The sequence below is a fragment of the Atractosteus spatula genome, chromosome 18, assembly GCF_055471065.1.
Source record: "Atractosteus spatula isolate fAtrSpa1 chromosome 18, fAtrSpa1.hap1, whole genome shotgun sequence".
Lineage (NCBI taxonomy): Eukaryota > Metazoa > Chordata > Actinopteri > Semionotiformes > Lepisosteidae > Atractosteus > Atractosteus spatula.
The window spans coordinates 15,802,556-15,826,932 of record NC_142723.1 but is presented as its reverse complement, the minus strand read 5'-3'; the positions used below and the strand labels follow the sequence as shown (position 1 = coordinate 15,826,932).

Genomic DNA, 24,377 nt, shown 5'->3' with positions numbered 1-24,377 from the left:
AGCACTTGATTATGCTCATGATATGGATAATCAAGGCATCGCTGTGTGAAGAACAGATTTTATTTCAAATGAATTTAATATGCGGCTGCATTTGAATGCTGCTTTCCTTTGTCACTGGTTTTCATCTGAAAAACGTGACTGGTTGCAGTACATAACCTAGTTACACTTAAAACTGAGAAAACCAGATGCACAGGAGTGGAGCTGCTCTTGTCAGCAGGCACTCCGATACACAAAGGGGAGTGAGAGTATGGAACAAGCAAACCTGCCATGTTATTGAAGAGGATAGCAGAACAGCTCCCTCAGATTCAGACATGCTATGTTAATGGGATGGTACACTCATGGACTCATCGGATTTGTCACGGAGTGCAGTGTGGAAAAAAACAAACATTGATTCTGGGGCCTACCTTGGCGTTATTTTTGTGTTCCTCCTGGCAGCCATTCTGCACAGTGCCATCTTCCACAGGGGGCTCAGAGCTGGGGATCAGCACTACACTGCATGACGGGCACGGTACCTGCAACACAGGCAGAATATTAACTTACTCCAACCCCCTCCGTGCTGAAAGTAACACTTGCTTCCGGTTTATATTTAAATACTGCCAAGCAATAAACTAATACCATGTCCCGAAGTATTACAAATTGGTTAAAATAAAGTTCCATGCAACTTCAATTTATATAATACTGTTTTTCTTCATTTCTTCATTTTTCAACTATTATTTTGCTTATTCTAATGTGTGAGAAACACATTTAAGTCACAGGCAGGGCTCCAAATGACTCAGAGATGGCAAATAAATGACTCCTGTCTGTATGACAGCTCATTAGAGACGCGATCAACCCTGTTTGAACTGGCAATAGTGCGCTACCCCCTGAGGCCAGTAAATGCCTCCTCTCAAGCTTTAATGACAACTCCCCAGTCTGAGAGATGTAGGGGGTGCTGGAGAAGAGACTCTCGTTAGATGGATCTACCCAGTTAATTGCTGGTTTTCATTATATGGAGTGAAAAAACATGAGCATTTTGGGCATTCAACAGAGTTTTTTTTATTACCCTGTGCCAAAACTCAGCATTTCCAGCAAACCAAGCAATCACCCAAAACAAGAAATACACAGATATGCTACCATCATTGATAGATAATCACCTGGTAGACAACACTTCTGTTTACTATGTCCCTGTAGCATTTGTGAGGTGAAAAGGCATAACCCAAGTTAAAGAAACAGCTGTTACATTATGTGGTTTAATGCGTGTAATATGAGTGCATTTGCCACAGTAGTTAGCCTGGCTGCCTCACAGCACTGGGGCCCTGGGTTCAACTCTTGGGGTGCTGTCTGCGTGGAGTTTACATGTTCACCCCAAGTTGGCTTGGGTTTCCTCCAAGTTTCCTCGAGTTTCCTTCCACGGTCCAAACACATGCTGGTAGGTTAACTGGCTTCTGGACAAATTGGCCCTGGTGTGAATGTGTGCATCTGTGTGAGCCCTGCAATAGACTGGCGTCTCATCCAGGGTCTATCCTGCCCATTGATGGACTGCCATCCCATCCAGTCTTGTGCCTGCTGCTTGCTGGGATAGGCTAAAGCGATTAGAAAAGAGATGACTGGATGTGTGCTATTTACACTATATATATATATGCCACAGAACCTGTCTTTTTCGCCACCTTCAGTTTTACGCTGCGCGCGCGCGGACCGACCTTGACTCTGTCGGCCTGGCAGTGGGCGAGCCCGCTGTCCGGCCCAGCAGCAGGGGTGGCATCGGGGGTCTGCGCCCGGGAAGCTGCCGCCGGCCCATCCCCGGGGTCCAGCCCGGTCAGGCCCAGCTGGGAGCAGCTGCACTGAGAGTGCGCCACCCGCTGGCCCGAGATCAGGTAGGTCTTCAGCCCTGAAAACACATGGGGACAAACAGGAGCGTCAGGAGCCGGGCTGCAGGCGGGACCTCCGCAATGGCCTGTAAGCCAGGGCACAGCATCTCGGCGGGAACCACAGAGCCATTTATTACACACTAGATCGCTTAGGGCAATATAAAGGGGAGCAGCAAAAAGGTGGGTGACTTTCTAGACAGCCTCAACAAATTTGACAAAAGCAGCTCGGCTCATTTATACATTTTCTCAGTAGTGCAGCAACACTGCGGGTCTGATGCACTGCTGCACAGGAAGAGCAGTGGCACAGCTTTATAGAAGATGCTCTTCTGAGCGGGGTGATCGCTCACTTGGGTGTTTGAGGTCACCTGCAGAAACAGCAGAGCAGCCCAGTAAACACCCCGTCAGAGATACGGTGGTGATCGCAGTGTGGAGGAACCACAGTGTGAACAGTGTGCGGCGAACTGAGCTTCTTATAGAGGGGGCAAATATGAATCTCCCTAGGATGTCTGCAGCCGGACGGGCAGATTGAAAATCGATTGTCGCCACCGTTCCGTACAGAAGACCAGCAGAGAGCAAATCAAACCGCAACACCTTGGTTTTTATGAGCAAATAAAAAAACTTGAAAAAAAATCATGCATATCAGTCAAATGCATAGCAGTCTGTTTCAATATTTGACACTCTTACAAGGGAGCACCTGCAGGAAAGGAATCCCTTTGAGATCCTGAGTTCTTATGCCTGAAGAAACAGGTTGAAATAGTCAGAACCATTTTCCTTTAAATCAGAATTCCGGTGTAAAATCTCATCACAGAAACATCTCGCACACCGATGGGAGGATTATTGATCAGGAAACCGGTTTTTCACTGCACTCTATTCCTCTGACAGTTGATTTTTACAGTTAGTATATAGTGCGTTTACAGGTGGACATTCTTTAAAAGTGGGCACTTGGATAAAGTTCTGCTGGAATGACCCAACTTCATTGGTGTTGCCCTGGAGCACAAGTGTGCCAGTGAAAAAAGTCCACAAAGCCAGTTTTGCAAGAATCCGATTTTTAAAATAGTTATTTTCAAGCCAGTATATAGCAGGTATGACACTAATTAATTTGCCGGTTTAAATAAAACATGAATAGTGATATTGGGAGTTTATCAGGTACTGATCACTCCAATGATCTAATACTCCAAGATATAATAATCCGGCTCTCTGAGTCCCTGGAATGAAACAACTTGTCTGGCCTAGAGTCTGCATTTTATCAGCTTAAATCCATCTCCCATTTACTTACAGTAAGGCAGTTTCTTTCCTTAAAGAGGTACCATTTTAAATTACTTTCATATGATTCACAATAAATTAATGTCATACACATTCCACAAGTGCTTGATTTGAAAAAGACCGTTCTCGATCGTAAAACTGTCCATCAGCCTGAATTTAAGTTTGAAACCTAGAATTCAAGTAACCGAATACATTATGAAAGGTTATTTATGACCAGATTATAAAAGGCGAATACAAACTTTCCTCCAAGCCACTAGATGGCCCTATTGCCATTTAGACCAATGTTAATCTACAATGGTTCTGGTTGGCCACCCTCCTGGGCATAGATTCAGTTTTTGATGGCGAGATATGGACTATACACATGGAAGTTTCAAAACTATTTCAGCAAAAGTGAATACCTCTTTAACAATGCCATTTCCTTCATGGTGCTGCTGGGGGATCACGGATGCTTTTGGCAAAATAGGAAAGTTTATTTTGATATTATGTGGTTACGAGGGTGATAGCGGCCCATGCTTTGAAGGTAAACAGGATTGTTTGGCCTGCATTACATTGTCTGTTTCCAACACACTTCTTCCACCTTCTGATAAGGCAATGCCACAAATTAGATCGGCGTTCATCCCTCTCAGGTCTCACCTCACCGAGAACAGGTGTTGGGAAAGGGATTTCATGAACTAATTGTATACTCCAGGTCAGTGAGGGATCAGATAATCAAAAGGTTGCAATGACAGTTAAAGAAGGATGCTGGCTGTAAACCAGCCTTAGACAGACAGGTCAAAGCTCTATGAGCCGTCTCAGGTGTACACTGACAACACACAACAGGTAATAACGTAAGCTCTCCTTCGCCCATGTGTTGGCTAAGCACTCCCCAATAATGGAGTAGCGCGTGTTGTGCAACTAAACTGCACAACCGGCTGCTCGGTTCCACCCTGGAATTTCAATCCTTGCCCTCACAGACCTTACCACTGGCTGAGAGGACTGTTCTTTGAAATTGGCTGCAATACCAGCACCTGCAGTTATCCCATTTTTGGGACTTTCTGGGCTTCCAATGAATCCTGTTTCACCAGTAACGTGCAACTCTGTCTTAACCCTGTTTTCTAGCTGATGACCGATGATAGTCATTACAAACAACCTCTTCCCCACCCCTCCAGTGTTTCTTACCGAACGGCAACAGGTCCTCTGACCGGTCCCCCGTAAAGTAACACAAAAAGTGCAAAAGAACCGTAGATGCACAAGGCACAGCAATAGGTGAACATTAGATCATGGCGAAATCCCTCTCTCTGCCAGTGTCGTCAAGGCAGCAGTATGGTCTTGGGGGTCACAATTCAACTTAAGCAAGTCATTTATGAAATTATGCAACTGGTGACCTAGCTGTATGTACCATTAACCTAACATATTACTAGGTTAATTCATTAACATACAGGCTTTATCAGTCTTTAGAGAGTGGTTACCGATAATATTCATTGCATGGAGACCCCCCAGCTGTAAGGATGAGCTGACCAGCTCCCCTCCGCGTCACTAGATGGCGATGTTGCAGTTTACAACAACTTTCAACAGCAATAGTTTCTGATGGGCAGCCAAGAGAACAATGTTGTAGATAAGGTTGTTTGATAGCAAAATATTTTATATTTACAGGGAGGTTTCAAACATATTTCAACAAATTATTACCCGACTTTAAAAGATAATCATTTCCCTTTCCAGTGCTGCAATGGACGTCTTGGATGCTTTTGGAAAAATAAGTTTATTTTTATTTTTCACCGTAATGGGGGGACTGCGGGTAGTGGTTTGAAGGTAAACAAGAATTCTGGCCTGTACTGAACATCTGCTTACAAGCCACATTGGGGTTCTCCATTGCATGGAATCCTCACCTATCTCTGAGGAGACAGATTGTCAGAACTGTTTATGGGTTTCTGATCTCTTCATTTCTAAAAATAGTTATTTTAGTAGTTATTTCAAACAAAATTGCAAAGGCCTATGCACAGTATTACCCTATTGACTACACTGTCTGCTGATTTTCCATCTTTCTTGACTCTTGGTTGCTTAACTGAATCATTGAGTTAACTAAACGCTTTTATCTCTTTTTAATAGCATCTTTTCTTCCAAATTTAATCTCTACATATAAATTAAAATCTTTCACAGTTCCAGTTCAGAACAGATATTGCTGCTCTGGAATCAGTCTAGAGAAGAGTAACCAGATGCATCCTGGGGCTTAAGGGTCTTGCACCGCCAGGCTGAAGGAATGGCACCTGCTTAGTCCTGAACAGAGAAGACTGGAAGGAAATCTGACACAAGTATTGTAAATCCTCACAGACACGGACAAAGTCAACAGAGTGGACTTTAGAATAAAAAGTGAATCATGAAGGAGAAACGCCAAGTGGAAACAGAGGACGTGCATTTAAATCCAAGAACAGGAGGTACTTCTTTAACCAAAGAACTGTGGGAGTATGAAACAAGCCACCCAGCCACGTTGCTGAAGCCAATACCCTGGGTTTCCTTCAAGAATCAGCTTGATGAGACCCTTGGATCAATAACCTGCTAAGTACCAAACAGGGTGGTTGGGCTGGTTGGGCTGAATGGCCTTTAAACATTATGAAGTTCTTAACCGAAAACTACACTGAAAGTCTATTAAATTAAACTGTGGCTGATCCATCCATTAGACGAAACATGTTTACTACCAGTAAACATCACAGTAAATATGGGGTTAGCTCAGCTGCATCAAAAACTAAAAGATGCTGGTGTCAGTCTGAGCAGATTTTGGAATCTCTACCTTGAGATATTCAGGGAAGAATATGTACAGCAGCCTAAGCTGAACATTAATCATTATGGAGGGATTTCTTTCTTATTAGGCATTAAGTTGTGGCTACTGTATTTGTACCGACACTAGGGACTGGTGCACATCCAATCGTGATTGTTCTGCGTGATTATTATTTATAGTCACCTGACAACAAAAGGCTCTCATAACACACACTTTTACAGTTCATGCAACCAGGAGCAAATTAAATAACTTGGCAGTGTCAACTGACTATTCCTCAAGAGAAAAATCTCCTTCAGAAAGTAAAGAAAACAAGCTTTTGTAATGTTATCTTCCAAAATAATTTACTGATTGACTATTGGAAGGATTAAGCATTATAAATCAAAGGAAACTGATTTCTTAAGCATGGAAGTTTTTAGATGAGCATTTGTATTTTGAATGCTTTTGTTGCCCTTTTCATCAATTGATCACTGATGACAGACTGTCATGCACTCAGGTGACTGCTGCATAACCACTGAAACACTGCATTAGTGAGGAATGATGTGGCACAGATGATGAGGTCAATTAACTTCTCGAATGTCAATGTCAATGGTGAAAACCAAGAAAGCAAAACACAGAAAGGAACTGATATGCCCAGCTTCTCAACAGAACAACAATTTCATGAAATGGGTGAGGCCGGACTGTCCGAACATGTTTCTTTGCCACATGGGGTGTTCAAAACCAGACATTTTTAACCTGGCAAGACGATAGAGCCAAATAGTCCATCAACCATAGGCCCATGATCTGGGGGTCCACAAGTCACAGATCCACAATATGCTCCACTTTGTATGCCATGTGTTACTCTGATCAGCTCATGTTGACGTGACAACAGTTTCAGCGGACAACACGTCCTCATGCAGCTCATGTTACCCTGACTTCCCTGCAAGAGGAGAACACGACAGTTGTGCCACAGTTGTCCGGCCGCCCAAAGCCACACTGAACTGTTGTGGGATGGGCTAGGGTCACACGTGGGCACCTAAAGCTCAGGGAACTCAATTTTCTCCTCTTCATTAAGGTCTACAGCTGGGGTCCTAGTGGCCAATGTGTTTTCTTATGTTAAGTTCTAAACACCTTCACTGGGTCAGTCCCATGTGTAATTAAGCCTTTTTCTAGTTCCATTCTCAATGACTATTTAAGTTTATTTATAACACATGAAGAGAACCTTCAGTTTCAATGCAGCCGATTGTACTCACATTTGAAGTTTCGTATGCCAATTTTCCTAACCAGCACTAAACAAGGAAACATTCATAATCAGCATTTGCATTACATGCAAATTCTTGCCCACATGTGGCCTGATAGCTACAGATGTGTGAACAAGTGCATCGTTATGCCACGTCTGACTCTTTTGGCCCCAAAGGAAATGATATGTGAATGTTTTTCCAACGGGGCACAAACAGGGCTCTGGAGACAGGCTCAATCGGTAAAGGTTAGCAAATTTGACCCAATAATATTTCACTCCTACTCACTTTTGTACAAGAAAAAAAAGTATCCTTTTGCCAAAGTAAAGACAAGGTTATTCCGCCAGTGAGTCAGCACTCATTAGCAGGGCATTTGAGTTTGAGAGAGTGTCAGCTCTGTTTAAAGTCCACTGAGACCAGTGTGTATGAGTCACACTGAACTCTATAGTGCCTTTTTTTCTTCTGCATGCAAGTGTATGTCTACCACTGGCTAAGTTTCACCTTGGATGACTCTATTCGTATCAGAATGAATCACTGGCTACCAAACCAACCAACTCATGTGCATACTGGTAACACAACTACAGACTGCTACTACAGATGTAGACTGGTTTCAGTGCCTGAACCAGAGGAATCCCTTGAGATGAGTTTGAGGTTCGGAAAATCCCCTAATTAAGCACACAAATAAGATGGTGCCGTGCCGGCACAAGTCCATTCCGAAGGTCTTTTGACTGGAACAGAAGTCAGGGCACCTGAAAGCTGGGCTGCCTGAAGTCATGGAAAAACAAAGAGCTTTCCATCAACCTGTTTGGATGATGAGAATGACGAAAAAACGAAAAGGTACAAGTGCTAATATCCACACTCGGCGTTGCCAAGCCAACCGAAGAGAAATTGGTGACATTATCAATCACTGATGTGCAGCACAGATCTTGTGGAGAGTGGAGGGGTGCTCAGCATTTGAATCAAGGATGAACTTTGGGAAGTTCAGGTTGTGCAAGGCCAAAGTAGAATCTAGTTAGAACTCTCTGGTGAACACTTCTATTCTTATAACTAGTACCATGGGATCTGTAGTGACTACAAGCAGTTAGGTTAGGATCTTGCTTTAACACCTCCTCTGAAGAGACGTTATGCAATGTACACAGCTCATTTAGAAGCCACAAGATTTCTGAACGTCTGCTCAATTTGTATGCACCGCCAAACTTGACATATTTCTGTTCTTTAAGTCTCCTAACAGAGGCTCAAGAAGACATTTCCTGATGCGCCGTTGGGACTGCCTGCTGAACATCTCACTCCTCCCCGAGGTGCTTGTGATCACAGGCAAATCCGCAGGTGTAGAAAGGGGCAAACCTCACGACGCTCTGAGAGGCTGTCAAGAGGATGAAGGAATCAAGGCACAAGGCTGGCACCTCAACTACTTCAAATACAGCGAACTGGGGGGGAAGCTTCCAGTTTCACTCACAGGCGCCAAATGTTAATGAAAGCGTTTTGCTAGGAGGTGAGGCGCTGCTATCCCTTTAACACTGCGAGCTGCAGTTCTGCCCCCTGGCTGCGTGCTGCGCTGCGCTGGGAGTTTTTGCAGCAGGGTTTGCCTGGTGAATATTAATTGCAGGAGGTAGCCTGCGACTCGCTGCGTCGCAGATGCCGGTAATTAATTCAGGACTCATGCCGGCAGCAACAGCAGGGGAATCACGGCTCCTTAGAAAAGCACAGCTCCATAGCAGCCAGCTCCTCCCGGGGACGGACAGTCCGTCACCTGCTGCACGGCGCTCACCGCCGCGGGCTCCCCAACACTCCGCTCACAGCCCGGTCTGGGACGGCCGGTGGAGTCCTGGGGAACCGGCAGGACGTGCGAGTCTTCCGGAGATCAGGTGCCCTGCCCAAAGTCTGTGGTGTCGGCCTGGGTTCCAAAACAATAAACAGAAGCGGTGGCTATCCCGCGTGGGCAGAACAGAATTCCCAAGGGGGATTGTTCTGGGTCCAACAGAGAGTTAACCACCTCTCCCCAGCCTGCAAATTTCACACTTCAATCAGCTCTAGACGCACAAATTCCCTGCAGTGAATGGGAACAGCTACAGATTCTTCTATTAGAGATGCCTGGAAAGAGAAAAACAACGACACTAATAGACTGCAGATATGCATCAAGGAAAACTACAACTGTGTGACTCATGCAGACTTTATCCAGTAACTCGGTCAGGCAGCCGTTTGTAGAGTACGTGCCTCCTATATTGTGATGGAAAAACACCTGAATCAAAAGCAGGAGAGAATGACGAGACCTGAACACTGGCCCACAAGCCTGCTTTAAATTGCTCTAAGTTTACGGTTCTTTTCTTTTCACAGTACAAGCAGTTTGCCTTCTCAACTGCTATTACAGACTTTAAAACACTCCCTACTTCAAGGACTGGAGCAAAATACAAAATACAGGAATGCCAATACTTTTATCTGCAACTCTTCAACTTAGAATTCATTATTTCCCAGACTAAGATATTGTTATTTTGGATTTAGCCTGTGTTTATGGTATTCAATTAATTTGGATATATATATATATTATAATGAACCTTTTTAACACCTAAAGCAATTCAAGACTTTGTGTTACTAGTCCACATCGAATTTTATTTGCAATTAAGAGCAACCTGAATCATGCTTTAAAAGTCAAATACCAAAATTATGGTCTAACATTTTGTTGCTTCCATGTATTCCCTTAAAACGCGTGACAACTTTATCATCCGAGACTGTGTTGAAATACTTTAACAACTCTGTCCCCTTTAAAGCAGTTCTTAAAATTCAAGTCATTGAATTGCATGAGATACTGACTGAAAAGTGGCGCTCTATGTTTTCAATTACCCTTCTTCCACACTACACAAAGAACAAAGTGCATTCTGTGGCCATCTAATCACTGGCGTCTGATGACAAAAGGACAAAAACTTGAATGAAGAAAGCTGAGTTTCACAATAAAAAATCATGACAACATAGGACATTCTCCCTAGAGAGGTATAATGTCACTTAATGATGAGACGTGTGCTAAAATGCAGACGTATGCACCAAAACACAAAGAGCAATCGGCTGAGAAAAATGGGATGTTTCTCACACATTCTTCCTCTTTTCACACCATATGTTACATCTCTGTTCATCTACCGCTCACTCTGTTCATTGATAGCCGAATGAATAGCTGCATTCAGCTTTTGCCCTCCTAATGTAAGGGCACGTTCTAGACCTAAGGGAACTGTAACAATTGTTTGCTCAGACTTCTCATTTAGTGGTGATTTGCCCCATCAGGACTTCTTTTGGCTTGATTTATGGCTTCCTGACACTGCCTTAATGGGGGCAGGTTTAGCCACAGTTCTGCTTGTAGGCAGAATATACAGCAGTTGCCTTGAGCTCCTGAAAAACAAGCATCTCTGAAGACAAAAGTAGCACTGAAAAAGGCTCAGGCTCCCAATCGTCAGCACTCACATCTTCCTTCCTTCCAGAAAGCTGTCAGAGATATGGAGTGACATGGAAGAATGGAAGAGAATATATATATATATGCGCAGATGAATGCATATCTGTGATACATAAATGTCAGAATAAAAGTATGCATATGTGTAAATTGGACATGTGGGATTCTGCAGCCACACTCAAGTCTTGTCTTCAAGATTTCATCAGAGAATACTTCACCTTTGGTGGACTAGTTGAAGTCTGGCATGCTCAATTACTCCAGGAAACCAAATACTGTACATCCAGCACTGCTCTGCATCTAATTTGCCTTGGATGGGTAATAATTCCCACTAATTAAATAGCTGTATTCTTCAACGTACTGTGGTTTTCTTTCAGCGCACTTAAGTTGCTCACTCTTTGTTCGCCTTCACCTAAACACCCTTGTTTTGGAGATCTGGACTACAGTGAGATGCCTGCTTAAAAAATCATACAAAAAATCATTCCCACATTAACCAGTATTTAGTACAATAAGCGTACATTTTAAAAGTCCACAGGGGAAATTCAATAACTGAAATAACACATTAGTGGCTTGAAACGGGAAAAAATTAATTTAGCAGCACCTTTTGATCACTCCAGACTATGAGACTGATACTAACACTGTATATCCTCTTTCTGACCACATCAGGGCTGGAGGACAGCTGGTCAAGTGCACGGCATGCACAAACCGTTCTGCACCAGAGAAACACAAGGTGCCCCTTTCCTTTTCTACTGCCAGGTCAACGTGTTAGTCTGGAAATAGAAAAGCCCGTGAAAGACAATGGCAAGAAAGTGCACAGAGGAAAAGAATCAGCATCACGCCATGGTGAAAAACAGATTTCATTTACTTGCTCAATCACAGTTCCTTTACTTTGGCTTTTTAAGACTCGTTTTCTCAAAGCAGGAATAGTTAGTATTTTAAATTCAAGGGCAGAAGAATTACACTGATTAGGGCTTACTTGCGCATTCATATGCTACAAGAACTGAAATAAAGAGACATGGATAACTACATTTCCTGACAATCCCCAAGCCCTACACTATGAGGGGGAAAACGGAGTTAAACACCAGCAGTAATTCATTACAACCAAGGTTAATCATTTTTACAAGCTGTTTTTTTTAATAGTAGGCTCTGACTTAAATGCCCAGCCTACATGGTAAGACAACAATGCACAGACTGGCCTTGGGAACACACAATAAGTCAGCACCCATTATGCAGAGATGATATGAAGCACGTCAGAAATAAATCAGTCACCGATTCTGAATAATAGGGGCTTTTCAGCTCAAAGTATCACAGGTGATCTACAAAGAGGAGGGGGGATTCATCATCATCCGCCACTCATGCCTCCACCTGGGTGATGCGTGGTAGCCCCACAACCACAGCAGACACAGGAGAGAAGGGAGAAACTGCTGCAGCAACTTTAGGAAGGCCCGATCGCACAAGATTTTAACCAGGACACCAGTGTCAACACCCTCTGGTTTGCCAAACGGCAGCAGAGGATCTTTAAAGACGGAATGTGGACCTGTGTTTCACATTTCACATGAAGGATGGCACAGCACTCCTGACCATCACAGTTGGGCACCGGTCCTCGGGGAAACAGTACCACCTCCAGCAAGTGGTCCATCAACACCGTGTGCAGCAGTGACCTGGTCCTACCCTGGCATTCTCCCCTCCCAGTTCTGACCTGACCCCTTCTTCCTTAGCTTCTGTGAGCTGAACACAGGTGGTAATGCTGTTGCCATAATGCCACTTAATGAACAGGGCGCGAACAGGATGGCTTGTCAAATGTGCCCAACCTCTCACCAGGGAAAAAAACCCTATCCCAACCTAATAAAGATGTGAAAATACTTGCCAAGATGAAAGCATATTGTAGTTTGCAATGGCTCCTAGGATTTGCTACCTAAATTGCCCTGGCTTAACGCTGGTACTTCACTTACCATACCCTGCATTTTCCCTAGATGAATGTCCTGTCATGCTTGACATGCCAGACTTCTAGAACAGCAAAAAGTGCAGCCCTGCAATTGAACAAGCCACGTCTATTCTTTGAAAAATGATTCATTCGTGACTGCAGAGGGAGTGAACACGACAAGCACGAGAGCTACAATCCTGAGCCACACAGATAACAATATGCACGCCTTCAGCACGCCCCCGCCCCCAGCACAGCATCTCGAGAAAACACAAGCAGCTCACACCCCCGACCTCCCACCTGTCCCACTGCACCCTCGGTTACAATGTTTTCCCACCCCGGACTGCCTTGTCTAATGAAATGTTTCTAAGCCCGTTTACTCAGGAATTCCTGCTCAATGCCAGAGAGACTGGCCTGTTCTAATTGCTCAGTGTAAATCACTGCACCCTACAATGAGTGCAGACAGCAATATGCTTTTCGTTTTTGTTCGCCCCGTCTTCTTCCCCTGCCACCCACCCCTTTATCAGTATGCATTTCCCCACTTGTTACAACAAGATGAGAACGAGGACCAAGTCGAGCGCCGGCTCTTTCAAGACTCAGAGCACTTCGCCGTTTCTTCACTCTGCTCCACGCACACAAGCGCTGTCAGTCGGGAATGGGGATTCATTCTTGCGCCGGTGGTTCAAGGTTCTACAAGACTTTCAGGGATACTACATTTCGCGACGGTCACGCCCAGCTGCAAATCGGAGATAAAAAGCCGATTCCAATATTCTGCAGCTAAACACAACCAAAAATGTTATTTGTCACAATGGTTCCCCCTCATTACTTTCATTACTGACAAACGAGCAGCTACCCCACCTGCAACGATGCCTGGTCCTATCAGGTCAGCTATGGAAAGGCTCCATTTCATTAAGGCTTGTAGATTAAAAACACTTTCAGCCACGACTCGGGCAGTTTTCATGCCTCTTCACCAAACACAGCTCTCCTGCCAAGAACATTAGCAGATCAGCACGTTCAACCGGCCGTTTCTAGCCAACTTCGTGATTTTACATATTTATGACTGCCTTTTGTTGAGCTTTTTCCAACTCATCGGCCATGACTCAGCTTGGCTCAGCACTGAAACACCTGCCCCAGCACAGAAGGAATGTGCATCTGTCCTTTGCAATACGTGTTCACACCATGAGCCACGCATCGGCGAACTCGGAGTGAAACCCTCCGGGCGCTCAAGCTCGTAAGTGACCACTATGGCAATGCTGAGGAGACTGACTCAGCAAAACCCAGTTATTCTGTTGGAGAATGATCACCTAGAATGGTCACTTATCAACAATGTCCCACCTCTGAAAATGTAAGCTAAGCAAATCTGTTGTGCGCAAATGGAGAGTACATACTGTACACCTTTGTACTTTTTCAGTCTGTTAAACATTGAATCGTAAAAGTCAGATTGTTTGATTTCACAGTTTCTCCCCTTTAATGTAAATCACATGACATGCTATATCACATCATGCTGCTCATAATGTCCTCGTCATGTTTACAAACTATTTGTCCACATTCTACTATGCTGGCACACAAGATACTACATGTCCACACAAAACATTTAGAAGAACCTCATTCCTTTTATAGGAGGCAGTACGTTACAGGGTTTAGCTTCTAAAAAAGAGATCGCTGGGGCTGTAAAGTGCTTTGATTTTTTTTTAAGAGAGAACATCTAACTTGTGGCTTGTGTTACTGTCAGCAGTGAAGGAGCAAAAGGGTTTTCATGCAGGTGTGTAACCAAGCTCGCTGCTTCCCTAACTATCCCGAAACAAGCCGACTTGTCTTTAGAAAGGCTCTTGGAAAAAGATCTGCTGCCCATTACTTTGGCAACAGTCTACACATGAGGGATTCAAGATTTGAAAGGTTTCTGGATTTCCTGCAGGAGGTGTGGATGAGCATGACTTGGTGCTGAAGGACTGGGGGGGTAGTGGGTCACAGTGTGGAAACACAGCCCAGTCTCACACTACACATGACATTAACTGGTTCCAACGCGTCTCTCTGCTTCCCTGAACCCGCACAGACACAAAGCAAAACTTTCATTAAGAGTTTAGCAATCAAAGAAGGGGTTATAAAATGGACACCTCAAGCACTAGAATTTTTTAGTTTCTCGTATGTGAAATTGAAGTGCTATGTTTTTTGCTGCTATATTTTGATTTTTTAACTTACCTGAATGTATTTATAAAGACTATCATGGGTGACAGCCCCTTAACCCCCGTGAATGTGAATCTGCAGGAACAAGGTCTAAGCTTTGACATGATCTGGAAACTCCTCTGACAAGCCAACACTGGTCTGCTCACGCAATACAAAGGTGCCTAATATACACTCGGAGAGAGAAGCAGGTACATTTTCTCTGGCTAATTTAAATACTTAGAATGAAAAGAAAACCTCTCCTGTTCTAAATATAGAACAGTTTTGGCACAAAGCTTTTTCCCGTCAATTTTTTTTAAAGAAAATATTTTATGAGAGGAAACTAAACAAGCAAGATGGGTACTCTGCCATTTAAGGCAAAAAAAACAGATACCAAACAACGACAAGCTGGACCCAGAGCTTTCCCCAGAGACTAGAAAGTTTTGTTTTTCTTAAAGACACTTTGAAGAGCCAAGACGCTTCAGTATTCTCAGTCAATGTTTACCACACAATCCACAGCAAGTTCTGAGAAACGGACTCAGTCCAGTGTTACAGGGACCACCAACGCTACAATCAGAAAGCAACTTTGAAACCGACTAACTGCAACAAAAAAAAGTATTTTGAAAGTATTTCCAGCTTGACACAAGATTGAAATGACTATAATGGTTTTCGCAGTTATTAAGAAAAAGTCAGCTATTACAAACACTCTTGGCTGCCAGACAGTGTTCTCCACTTACATCCATTTTCTAAAGCTGCTTCTTCCCACTCAGGGTCACGGGGGGGCTTGAGCCTATCCTGGCTAGCAAGGCAGGGTACACCCTGGATGGGACGCCAATTCATCGCAGGGCACACAGAGACACAAGCACACTCACGCCAGGGCTGATTAAACTACCATTACTATATCTCTTTGGGCTGTCTGAAAGCTTCTCGGCTTTTTTTCCCCATGCATCGCCATCAGGATGATTTCGCTAAACATCAGTGAAGGAACAAAAATCTTTGAAGGAGGTGTGTAACTAAGCTTGCCCAAAGCTCTCTTCCATTACAGTTGGAGATATTCATGCCTTGAACACAAATTCAGGCAGCTTCACCCACTACAGCTTGGGGGCACCCAGTGTTTACAATCAGTGTGACTTCTCCTTCCTGCATTAAGACCTGGCTGTGTATAAAGTTCCTTTCAAAGATAATTATCCTGCTTGATTTGGATTTTAATTTGTTTCAAATGCCTCCTCCCCCAGTCATCGTGCGCGACAGTCTGCACACAGAGACCTGGTTTCCTGCTTCCCGAGTGGATCCCCTGATACAGGAGCTCTCCCAGAGGTGAGGCAGGTACTGCAGCTTCCAGTCTGGGTCACATCATCCGCAGACTGGGACCGCACACGTGGCCAAGCGCCGTGAAGGAAAGGGACAAAGATTCGTCAGCCAGGGTGGTCTTGATGGCACCATACTGCAAGCCCGATGCAAGTCTGCAAGTCTGAAGTCTGACAGAGCGCAGGCTGGGGCGATATCCTCGCTCGGATCTATGGCTTGAGTGTCTCTTTACAACAGTATGGTGAAGTGTACCGTGTTGCACTGTGTGCTCCCACTAAGTATTATCTCTACGGAGAGATCGGCATTTTCACAAACAGTGCTCCCTAAGTTAATTTTTTCTGGCAACTAATTTTTAAGGATTTGCAGAAAAAAAAGTATAGACGGAATCACACTTATCAGATGGCCTCCGTATCAATTTGCACTCTCTGCCTACAGGCCATCTGGGTTCTACTTTTTTTTGGGGACTGTTGGTGCTCGAATGAGCAAACGAGCAAATACAGCATAACACTGATTCTTAAAGCCTACAGCCCCTGAAAAAAGAACCATCCATCTCTCTAAATGAACATTTGCATTACGGCTTTCAGCACACGCCCCTGTGGGATGATGTTCTCGCGACTCGTCTTTCCAAGTTTTAGGGGAATGCCTTGGTCAATGTTTAATATTGGTTTTATCCTGGATTCTGATTCTTCTCACTGCTTCTCTGCATCAGATCTCCCCTCTCCCAGCAGGGCTGTCAGCCATGTGAGTGTGGAGCCACAGTCCACCAGCTCCCCAAGACAAAAATGACCTTCAGTCTTTGATATCAGTTGGTAAGATACAGGCTTTCTTAGGTAGGCAGCACTGTATTAGACCCAGACAGAGCGAGGACAGCATCTTCAGCAGCTCCTAACTGAAGAGTTTAAAGGGACAAGGACATGTGGCAAAGTCCAACAGAAAACAGAAAACCCACAACAGAAAACTGCCATTCAAGACATAAAAATAAGCAAACCAAAATGTAGGATTCTGATGGAATGTGTGTTATATACAGTATGTGGTCTTAACACCCCAAAGACAAAAGACCTAGAAGTAATTAAACAATTCATGAGGGCCAGCTGGAATCCAACCACAGGGGCACACTAAAGAAATGTGGTGCAAACCTAATTGGCTTCATGCATAATAGCATAAATGACAAATCTTCAGACAACACGAACATGGTTCTTCCAGTAGACAAGTGGGGACAACAATTCAATGATCAAAAGTTAACCATTTTCTGACCATTTTTCCAGATTACTTAAATGCCAATGATTCTCCCTGAAGAATCTACACGAAAGAAATTCAACCATTTCCACTCCAATTGCACTGACAAGGAATGTATTTTTTCCTATTATCGCTGTGAACCTGCAGAGGACGACGCACGATGATGAAGCCCAAGGGCCACAACCCCTCTCCCGCAGTTTGTTCCAATTAAGATTTGATTATGCTCTTTGGCTTCACCTGTACAGAAGTCCAGGTACTTGTGATAAACTGCGATAAAGCGTGGCAGGAAAAGTTAGGATTTGTAGCAGATGAGGTCAAAGTGGAGAACCATTTGCAAGCTAGGCTGTGCAAGGCTTTAGTGCAGTGTTATCTTGGATGTACTTCAAGTTCTCCGTTAATGTCCAATACGTTAAATGTATTTTCCTAAAACTGCTAGCATACACGGTACTGTCAATGTACTGGTAAAGACAGGCTATTCGCAGCACTTTAAGCGTTCACTGTTTTGTTTCTCAACTGGAAATTGTTGTAATCAGCCCAAACCCCAGGCACTGCACAGCAGTGATCAGCGTCTGCAGAGCACGCGAGCTGATTTGTGTGGGCGCAGCGTCCGTGTGTGAAAAAAACCTCATCCCCAGCGCTCTTTAATGGGCCCAGCAAACGCAGCAAATCATTCTGACCCAGAGCGTGCCCCGGACCTGCCCTCATACATCACGCGGGAAGCCGAGCTCCACGCCCCAGGAGCAGGCCTGGCGGGTGACTCAGGGCAGGAGGAGCCCCACGGCGCGAGGCCTGTCACTTCACTGCAAGGAGAGGGCTTGGGTGTGCACAGAGCCGGGACGCCTGTCCACACCAACGGCTTCTATTCCGGAGGAATAGATCCCCGACGCCGGGCCTTTTTCACAAGATGCCCTGGAAGTGGAAGATGAGACCTCACTGGAGAGCTCTGAGTGTTACAGTGACTGCAGTGAACCTGGGAACGAGTCGCTGTACAGCTACAAGTCCGGCCCGTCCCCGCAGGAACAGCTGACTGGGCATCGGTGCAGGCTGTCCATCGCATGTGCTATTACTGCACACTGCTAATGCTGTCCTGAACACTGGGACAGTGTCTAGTCATGCAGCACTGAACGAAGGCCAGCGAAATACCTCTCAATAGATTTGGCCTCTCTCACTCTTCTAACCCAGTACAGCTCAGTCAGGAAAAACGGCTTTATGGAAAAATTCAGGCACGCTTATTTTTATTTCAATTTGGATACATGTCAGAACTTTGCACTCGGTGACTGTTCTCGCCTAATGCCATTAAGGCAATTGAAGCATGCCGAAGGTGTCAGAGCATGCCAGTACTTGCCAGTTCTTGGGTATCTTTCACTTCCACCTTCATGTGATAAGTGCACTACCGTGCAAACAACCCAGAAATGCAGCAGGAGAGGGTTTGAGACGATCAGCCCTGAAATGGATGCCTTCATTGGGAAGAGCGATACGCAAATCATTCCTGACGATTTCCACACGCTTTAAAAATTCGTGACCCACAGAACTTATTTCACAAGCACGTGGCGATAATCTTACAGCTGTGCCAGAAACAAAGTGACCTCCAAGACTGACCACAATAAAGCTACAAAGAAAAGCAGAACTATGTCTGCTCAGCATGTGGAAAGGAGATTCAAAGCTGCCTGACCAGGACACATTTCCTTCTGGACTGCCCCTACAGAGCAGGGGTCAAACCATGCACAAACCAAAACTAAAATAGCCTACCGGACGCCTACCAATTTTAATTTGGTTAGGGCCTGTTTCCTTCTCTTTTACCAATCGGACAAAAAGACCTTACCCTCAACCAGGCATTAACAAGTCAACAGGAGATGACGCGCAACAGGAGATGACATGTTTCGGTTTCAGATGAGATCTTAAACTCATGTCCTGACTGCTTGGTTTAGAGACCCCTCAAAGGCTGCAGCAAGTCACTTTGGTGGCTGTTGTATGCGGCGGACAGAGTAAGTGGGTCTCCTCTCCTCCCGATAGGTGACTCACGTGGGAACCCTTGGGGATGTAAGCGACATGCACTCGCAGTGAAGAACAGGCACGTTCCAGATTTACAGACTGAAACAAAATTGGCGAATTTGAAAAATCAGTCTCTCGTAGCAGGGTGCGGAAAGACAAGGTGAAAGGGAACAGAAGACGACCATGTAGGCAGAGGTGTCTGGACAAACAGAATGGCGAAAATAATTAGGCCAGACAAGCATGACCTCATAGGAGAAGACAGCAGAACTCTCAGCGGAAAGGAATTTGTCTAACAGCCTTAATGAGACCTCAAAAGGCACAGCTTTGTCCCAGGGAACGATAACTGCTCTGAAATAATCAATTCTGCTCCCCTGGGAGTTAGCAGCATTGTGTCGTGGGAATGCAGCTCCAGAGCAGTATTTTAAGTATTATTGAAGGGGTGACAACACTCACACTGGTCCATAGGCTGCTAACACAGGCTCAGCCCAGTTCTCTCTGTGCCCAAAGCCCACTAATGCCCTAATCTCAGCAGAGCCAAGTAGATGGTCCAATCCATGAATCCATTTCCACCACTGACAAACAGCAGGTAAACATCCTAGAACTGAGCCCACAGTGAGACTGCTCCTGAAAAAAGTCACTTCTCATGGGTTTATCAATTTACAGTTCATCAAAGACGACTTCTTTGGCAACTAGCAAGGAGTGTGCTACAGAACACGGCGAAGAACTCGCATCTTTCAGGATCTCCCACCTTGCAGCTGGCTTCCAATTAAAAATAAGGACATTTGGTCACTGCCCTCAGTTTTTTAACCACAAGATTTTTAGAGCTAATTTTGTCTGACTGAAGGGACAAATTGGTGGCATATCTCTAACCTGAAGAAATGACCACATCTTTAATATCCACAGAGTGACTGACTGAATTAGTAACTTGACATATCTTAAATGGACAGGGAGACAAAGAGGACAATGTTAGAAAAAGGGCCATAGGAAGAATTCTGTTCTTGCTCTCTTTACACACCTCTTTTGCAACCAGCAGCAAAGCATTCCTGCTGCAGCCCAGCGGACGTCTCTCTTGAAGAGAAACGGGTCAGAAGAGGCCATTCCCTCCCAACATCTCACCGTGGCTGCCCCTGGCATGCCCACTGGCTCCCATGTGCATGTGCTGTCAGAGCTCTAGAGGAAGCCAGGAGTCCCCTGCCCTGCAGCCTTTCCAGTGACAATTCCAGCTGCTTGATCCCTTCAATCCACACAGGGCTGTCCCTCCCCCGCCCGCCCTGGAGTGTGAGGTGCCAGCGTGATAGCGCCAGGCTTCAATCAATCAGAAAGAGAAACAGCCAAGCCCTCCCGATTATCCGGCGTTGTGCAACATCCACATTAAGCCGCGGAGTTAGGAAATCTGTTTATAAGCCCAGTGTCTTTAAGACTCCAGCGCCTTTCAGTCGCCTTCACTTTTTTCAGTGAATCAGTGCTCAGTGAATCACTTGTTGCTCAGGGAGCTGAACACGATCTACAGTGCATCTTGTAAAGCTGGACTCGTAAGCAACAATGTTTTTGCTTTGGATAACAACATTAAACAATCCTCTCACCTGGCTTTGTTTTCTTTAGGCTAATCGCAACATCCTCCTTCCGAACATCAAACCTAAAACCAGCTGAAGTATTTGGGCTACGCAGCCCAAGAAGAATGGCCTGTGCTGGTGGTAGTGTGATAGAACAAACGGTCTGTGTGACCCATAGGGTAAGACCTCAGAGAGTAACAGCTCAGCTGCCCTGTGACAACAGACAACCCTCTTCCTGGGAACCAGGGAGCCATTCTGGTTCACAGTTACTATTTGAACAGTCAGGCTCAAGTCAAAAGCTCTTAACGGTGGGAGCACTTTTTACAGCCGCGATAAGAATATCGGCACCAAAACTGCTCTTGTAGCCCGATGACAACTCTGGCTTCCCTCCTACACACTCCAGCATTTGCTCTTCAGGCCACGTGGCGTCGGTAGTCCACAGGGCTGCCTAACACGACTCCGAGACGACAGCCGCCGCACCCCTGCAGCCACCCACACAGCGAGCGCTGGCAAGAACTCCCAAATCCCAAAGGAGTGCTGTGGCAGCAGTGCGGCAATACAACAGGTTTAACCCGGAGTTACCTTTCAGCCAGCCCCCCATATATGACAACCAAGGACACACAAACCAGCAGGCTCTTCGCCGACTCAAGACGGAGCAAGCAGTGCCATTGGATGCAGAAAGCGTCCGAGCACTCAGTCAGAGACCAGAGGCAGCATCATAGGAATGAGTCATGCCAAGGTTTTTGGTAACATCATAAATAACCCGGCCTGGTTTTCTCTTTTTTTTTCTTTAAAATTTAAAATCTCCAATTATGTTGCTCACCTAATTTGAAAACAGCCAGTGGTTTTTCATGGCTGTGAGGCTCGTGACTGGCGAGGACGAGGAAGTGCCAGCCGTCTTTCAACTCTCCCGCCCCTCGAGCTGGTCTTGATATGTCGAGAACGTTCCTCCGCGACCGCACCGCAAACTTGAAAGCAGCTGGGGTCACTGTTTGGCTAAGGGTGTTCTGGCCAACTAATGCAACACTACCCTCAGCAGAATTCAGCCAATCCCAGTCACAGTCGGTTAGTGACATAAGCCGGGGAATCCCAGTCACAGTCAGTTAGTGACATAACCCATGCATGACCTAGACTCAAACCCATAATTACAGAGCTCAACCAATGGTCAGGCAAGCACTTTTTTTGCCACACCACAATATTTAGTCCTGAGTACTCAGCTCTTAAGCCTGTTTCAGAGCAAAATGGCAAACCCACAGTAGCCATGTTGACACTGTGGGGATCCACAGCCATGCTAATTTACCTAGGGACAGCAAAGCCTACTGCTGCTCATCTTAAACAAGGGGAGATGAAAAAAGTACACCTAAAAACAAAGCACTTTATTTGACCTGTGAGGCTGATGCTCCAGTTCTGGGAAGGCAGAAGCTAAATGCTTGTTTATCTTATCTCCTTGCTGCTCGCTCTACACTAATGGCATATGTTTGAATTTGCAAGACTTCCTACATAGCAGAAAAACACACACCTTTGCAGTGTGCAAAAGCCAAGCATCTGAGTCCCACTGATAAGTACCAACCCGTCAGTCTCTTGAGGCTACAAATGTGGCATGACGCACTCCCAAAAACACAGCAAGTTGGCTTTTGCGAGTTGATGGGAAGAATTAAAACAGCTTCGAAGTCATCAATATCTCTCTAAACATTCTGATGATGTATAAAGTATCAGTATTATATAGTGTTTCAGGACACGGAACCGCATGTTAAGGTGTTTGCTGGTCTCCTCACAATAAACAGCCCACAGCTCTTGGTCACAGGTCATGCCACAGGAGAAAAAAAGCATAGAAATGGGGAAAAAAGCAAAATGGGTATTCATCTCAGTAAGATCATAACAAGAGGCAAACCTCTGCACTCCCAGCTTTTAATTCTTTAAATTCAGCCTACTGTCCCAGATTATCTATCAGACTATAAAAAGACAGCTGTCTTCTGTACTGTAATGCCAATACAATACACAGAGGATTGCTAACAACTGCAGAGAGAATTTTACATTGAAGACCAAGCTTCTAGGAAGACGCGTTCTTTGAGAGGGTGTTCTTGTTGTACCTGATTAAATGTGCCGAAGACTTTGTTTCCACACAAGCTTCGGATGGGGTTCTCACAACGCTCAACTAACTGTTTAGAGACTGTTCTAGAGAATGCAGTGTTTTTCAAATATGACAGGAAACCGGAGCTCTTGGGATTGTCTGCTGGCATGTTTGGAGTCGGGAAGGTGCCGTGCTCGCTCTGCTTAGAATCAGCTGGCTGGCAGCAGAGCAGGGGACACTGTGTCTGGCTCTATGCTGGCGCAGAGCAATAGGGAGGGAGGTTCTGCTTCAGAAAGCTGCTGCCTTGTATGGCCTGAGCTGTCAGAGGCACAGCCAGGACTTGGCATAGACACTCCCTGCACTATAGAAACGACTCTAGGGAATCAGGGTTTGATTTGAGAATATAGCTTTCCTGCAAGTAATCTCAAGATCACTTTATCAATTCACCTTTAAACTGACCTCCTGCAGTCCTGAGAGCAAAAAAGAGAAGCCTCCCAGGAACTACTGTGCTAAAGATCTTAAATGCATAGGTGAGGTCACTCATTGTGCTTCAGGCCAAAGAGAAATCCATTAAAGTAAGGACTAAGGCGTCTGTATTAACACCCCTGCTCTTCTTAATTTGTGGCAGTAATCTAGATTATGTGAGTAAACAGGTTTGCAGATCACACCTTGGAAGAGAAGGTTTAGCAAATACCATACAAGCAGCCAACAAAACTTGAAAAGATTTAGATAAAATTCAGGTCTGGGCAAACACCTGGCAGATGATCGCTAATATAGACAATTGCGGGGTTCTGCATGCAGGTGACAAAAATAATCTATGAATACAAAATTTGAAATGCTGAGTGAGAAATGATCACTTGTGCGGGGGAAAAGGGCTTTGGTTTTAATGTTAATGCATCATTTACATCTGCTAGACAATGTACTGTAGGAAAGTAATGGCAAACACGTTAGGATATATAAACGGAATTTGTGTATTAAACTGTATAAAGCACTAGTTAGGCCTTATTTATAACATCACACAATTAAGTCAACTAATTAACGTCAGGTAACATTAAGATCTGTGTTAAGCCTATTCCTTATCTACTCTGATTAACTTTTTTTGTTGCAGAAAAATTTCCATTTACAGTGTACAGTGCATGTCCTGCTCATTTTATTGTACGGTTTCAGTCACCATGTTGTGAAAATATATCATTGCAATAAAATCAGTCAACAAATGAGCATGCAAAAGCATTCTGGGGCTTTCAGGGAAGGCCCCAGACTGGCAGCACCTTTTTGTATTGTACAGAAAACACAATGAGGGCAACGGATCCAAATCAACAGCGTCCTCACAAGCACCGACAAATTCCAGCCAGAGAACTTCATCGGAATGAACAGCAAAACTCACAGCAGTGCACAAGGGGAAACAGGGAAGAGCATTTAACTCTGAGAGCAGGAGGTGGTTTACCCAGAGGGATGTGGAAGCCAGGAACACGCTACCCAATCGCATTAAAGCCAATTCCCTGGCTTATTTCAAGAAACAGCTGGATGAGATTCTTGGATCACACAGCTGCCATCTACCAGATGAGTCAGATTGGCCAAACAGCTTCCTGCCATTTGCAACCCCTCCAATACTCTTAAGCTAAAGAAGCCC

General features: G+C 44.9%; 1 protein-coding gene across 1 annotated transcript in view; it reads right to left on the bottom strand.

The window, feature by feature from the left end:
• LOC148818690 (adenylate cyclase type 9-like) overlaps nucleotides 1–24,377 on the bottom strand; it is a 55,079-nt gene that overhangs the window by 10,575 nt on the left and 20,127 nt on the right. Inside the window, exons 2-3 of the mRNA XM_088936285.1 lie at nucleotides 1,680–1,867; nucleotides 405–512 (exon numbers count right to left, since the gene is read on the bottom strand). Coding sequence (XP_088792411.1) covers nucleotides 405–512; nucleotides 1,680–1,867 — 296 coding nt within the window. The remainder of the gene's footprint in view (nucleotides 1–404; nucleotides 513–1,679; nucleotides 1,868–24,377) is intronic.